The 4,506-nt window shown below is 32.8% G+C and overlaps 1 protein-coding gene across 1 annotated transcript; it reads left to right on the plus strand.

Annotated features, from left to right (window-relative positions):
* LOC107635710 (protein FATTY ACID EXPORT 2, chloroplastic) lies at nt 365–2,566 on the plus strand (the record flags this gene model as incomplete). The annotated part of the gene is given in 4 exon segments (XM_016339268.2): nt 365–570; nt 572–767; nt 1,105–1,239; nt 2,150–2,566. Coding segments are annotated over 4 exon segments (621 nt in total), but the record flags the coding sequence as incomplete, so codon positions are not given.

Below are 4,506 nucleotides of genomic sequence, written 5' to 3' on the forward strand. Positions count from 1 at the left end.
TCTAATATCTAATATATATCTTATATTTTTAGTACTTAAATTATTAATAAGTTAAAAATGTTTTCAATTAATTTTCTATAACATAAAAAAGTATATTATTAATGATATATCATGCAAATACGATTTTTCAAACAATATTGTTACTTGTGAGTTGTGTGACTTGTGAGTTCTGTATTTTTTACTTTTGGTCAGGGCGAGTTCTGTTTTTATGGTTATTTTTTTATACATGAGAAAGTGGGGGCCAAGGAAGATTGGGCCTCGTTCTTGGGCTAAGCTTCGGTGGACTCCACGTGGGACTCGGGAACACAAATCACCAGAAAATCCAAGTTTAATTAACACTAAACCCCCCGAATGAAACAATATTACCAACAAAAATGAAATAAAAAACACAGATCAAGAACATCCGCGATTACAATCATAATGGCAGAAGCTGTGTTTGGTGTATCGACGAGTCCTTCTTTCTCTCTTCGGCCCACAACTGCCACCACTTCTTCTAGAACCTTCCACACTCTTCCAACAACCACCACCGTTTCGCTGTTTCACACTCCTGCATTCAGTTACTTGCGTCAANCAACCAGAATTGGACAATACCGGTGGTGGTGGTAGTGCCGGAAACGGTTTTGGAGACCGCGGTGGTGGTGGTGGTGGCGGCGGCGGTGGGAACGACGATAACAAGGACAAAGAAGGATCTGACCCGGAACATAAGAGGAGGATGGCTCTCTTGATGTCTCAGAAATTCACTCTTGGTTACGCTGCTCTTGTAGGAGGTACTTAATTTTTTTCAATTTATTTTACCCGCTTGAATCGCTGCTGTTAAGACCCTAGAAAGTGGAAGAAACTCGTTTGTTGCTAAACCCTGGAGTGTGGAAAACCCTAGGAAGATGAGCTAGCACTAGCGTTGAACTTGTTTGTGTTTGATTTGTTGGAATTCTGAATATTAATTAACTCGGATCACGTAAGAGTCAGAGTGTCATCTCTAGCAGCTAATTTTGATAAATTGTATCGAGTAATTTTGTAGTCATAGAATCCTGTTTTGGTTTTTTCCCCAGTGGTATCTGCATTCTTCTGACAATGCTGTTGTTGGTGATTGTTCATTGTTGGCAGTGGGTGGTCTGATGGGCTATTTGAAGAGTGGGAGCCAGAAGTCGCTTTTGGCCGGTGGTGTGTCTGCCGCTTTGCTGTATTATGTTTACACTGAGCTACCTCTGAGGCCTGTTTTTGCATCATCTGTGGGCCTTGGTAAGTGATTTGTTGTTGGTCAAGGATCAAGATATCTTACTCTGACTAGGCTGTTGTAAATTACTACAACATTGGTTGAAGTCCATCGTAGGAAGCAGCTATCTTATCTGTTGTTACTATAATAGGGTGCATTTCTAGTTGAGCATCCGAAAAATTTAGTGGTAATTTTATTATTTCATTCCATCATTACAATTGAGTGGTATCATTTCGTTGCACTTCATTTCATATGCCAGTTATATACGCATGTCTTCATGGGGTGCACTAGTACCTTACTTTTTTTCGTGTGTGTGTGTGTGTTTTTTTTTTTGGGGGGGGCGTGGTTTGGAGAAAAGATTGTTGTAGTTGATGTTTCTCTAATATCTACCAATTCTAGACTAAAAAACATACTCCTGTCTAAACTCTGGAGCTCCTTTGGAGGTGAATTATCTGAATGTCAGAGTTACGACAAGTAGTTGGTTAAAGAAGTAGAAGTATCATTTGGTAGTCCCTGAATTTTACTGAACCTAACAAAGAAAGACAAAAAGAAAAGAGACTATGATGTTTGGCACATAATTGAAGAGACTGATGCATTGCTATTGGTGTATTATTTCAATGAGGATTCGTAGCTTCCTTGTAAGTGACTACGATGCATTCCCAATATATATAATTGTAGCATGGATTGGTGGTTTCCTGTGTAAGATATATTGAAGTTTGTTATCGGTAAAGGCTCTTTAGCAATAGAACTAGTGTGGAGTTCCCTGATGGCCTAACCCAGACTAACTTTGGGAACCAGAATATGTATATATATTGATGTATTTGATATTTATTTAAACATTCAAGTTTCTCAACCTTGCAAGGCAATTGGTGTAAGTTTCGTGTCTTTTGCCCTCATGTCTGATTTTTGTGATTACTTTTCTTGATATACATGTAGGCATATCGGCTGCACTTTTGGGGGTGATGGGTTCTCGTTTCAAGAAATCAGGGAAGATCTTTCCAGCAGGTGTTGTTTCCTTAGTCTCCCTTATAATGACGGGTGGTTACTTGCATGGAATTATGCGTAGCTCTCACTAGAATACTAGAATGTAAACAAGGAAAGTGAGATTGTAGGGTATCATGCAATCTTTGGCTAAATACAATCTCCTTTTGTTATGAGCATTGTGTTGCTTTCTAGGACTTTTGTTGTGAAATAAAGAGCCAGAGTTTGGAACTTCTGTGTTGCCACTGTTTACGAGCATTGTTATTATTATTTTAAGATGGACCATTTCCTCGTGTTAAGGATGTTAGTATGTTACATAAATTTTGGTCATTAACAATCAATATGGATCACTCTGTGTACAGTTTGTGTGTATATTTTCTATTGTTGGGAATAATATAAGGATTTAGGTGTCATAGAAACTTAAATTTTATATTTTTGTAATAAAAAATTTGTAATTGATGATTTTTGGACAAATGTTAGTTTAACACTTAAAATAATTAATAAAAAATGAGAGATGAAAATTGTATTTTTTATATTATAAAAAGAAAGTGAAGATTTAGTAGGATTATTTATCCAAATTGGTTCCAAAGAATTCTAAAGTGGACGTTTTGGTCTTCAACAGAAATTAATTATACTGTTGTGATTATATTTTTATTGCTGTGATTATATTTGTAGTATTAAAATTGTGTGTATAAAATTTGGTTTTAGGGAAATGGAAAATTTTAGTTGACGGTTAAATAAAATGATTAGAGATCTAATTGTTTTATATGTGATTTTTTTGGGACCTATCTGCTTGATAAATAGTTTTCTTAAGGGGGGATCAATTTGTCTTAATTTAACACGTAGCGCTTAACAGTTGAGTCACCAGTTTAACATAACACGTTAGATTGTTCTGTTTGTTCTTAATGGAGCGATGTCAAAAAGGACCAATTCGTTTTATGATAAAAAATATTGGAGACTAATTATATAATTAATTTTTGTTGAAGATTAAAATATCCACTTTGAAATGATTGGAGACTAATTATATAATTAATTTTTGTTGAAGATTAAAATATCCACTTTGAAATTTTTTGGGAGCAATTTGAATAAATACTCATTTAGTAATGTATTAAAAATGTCTAAATGAAATTTTTCTGAAAATTTTGAACGAACAACTAAGCTTGAAATTAAGGCTAAACTTTAAATATGGAAGATTTTGTGTAATTTATAGTAATGGTTAATTGGTGTGTTTTATTTTATATGAATTTTATTTATTTTTTATTTTAAATAACAAATCGAAATCTCATATTTGAAGAATAATAAAATTTGTAAAGAAATCTAATGGTCAAATTTTCTAAGTTCACAAATCGAAGGAATCGATTTGTGTTGAAAAAAAAATAAGTTGAAAGTTTTGATTTACACATTTAAAAATTATTTTAATACAAATTTGAGAGTTAAATTTTGTATGTTTAAAAAAATTTTAAATAAAAAAACAAATATGGTCCTCAAATTTGCATGTTAAAAAGAAAGAATATTAAAGGTCACAAATCTAACCCTTAGATATGTGCTTTTCACATGGAAAAAAATACATTAATTCTGCACATTAATATCAATGCTCAATGGCTCACGTAAAAATTATGGTTACTTAGCAATGAATAGGGGTGACAATCCTACTCAAATTTGTGGGTATTCATTCCGCCTCTACCAGTTTAGGGCGGGTAATTACCTGCTTTGGTGCGAAACGAGTTTTCTGCGGGCAAGATCTTAGGTGAGACGAGGACAGGATCGAGTTTAGGTAATACTTGTCCTATTCGCCCCCGGTATATATATATAATATGTAATATATTTAGTAAAATAATTAATAATATTGTATCATATTTAAATTTTTATTTTAATTTATATTATTTATATGATGATGGTTATATAAATTTTAAAATTTAATTTTATTTGTTGGATTTAATAATTATAAGGGCAGAGTAGATACCTGTAAAAGTGAATTAGAGTACAACTTTTTATTATTTACGAATAATTATAGGGCGAATTCTCTGCAAATTATTATAAGACGGAGCGAAATCAAATAAGACAAAAATCTACCTCATTGTCACCCCTAATTACGAAAATACTTAGATAGTTTAACGGCATAAGTCCTGACTTTTAAGTTGCTAGTTAATCCCTAGGATAAAAAAGTCTGATGATAATTAAATGCATGTGTGCTGCTTCCTCCGCGACTGGTCTCTTTTCTTTTTTTATTTTGTTGCAAATTAAATGTTATTTTTAATTTTAAAAACTTATTAATTAATTTCTTTATTATATTCTTTAATATTAATTTAAAA

This window comes from Arachis ipaensis, chromosome B01 (genome assembly GCF_000816755.2).
Source record: "Arachis ipaensis cultivar K30076 chromosome B01, Araip1.1, whole genome shotgun sequence".
Lineage (NCBI taxonomy): Eukaryota > Viridiplantae > Streptophyta > Magnoliopsida > Fabales > Fabaceae > Arachis > Arachis ipaensis.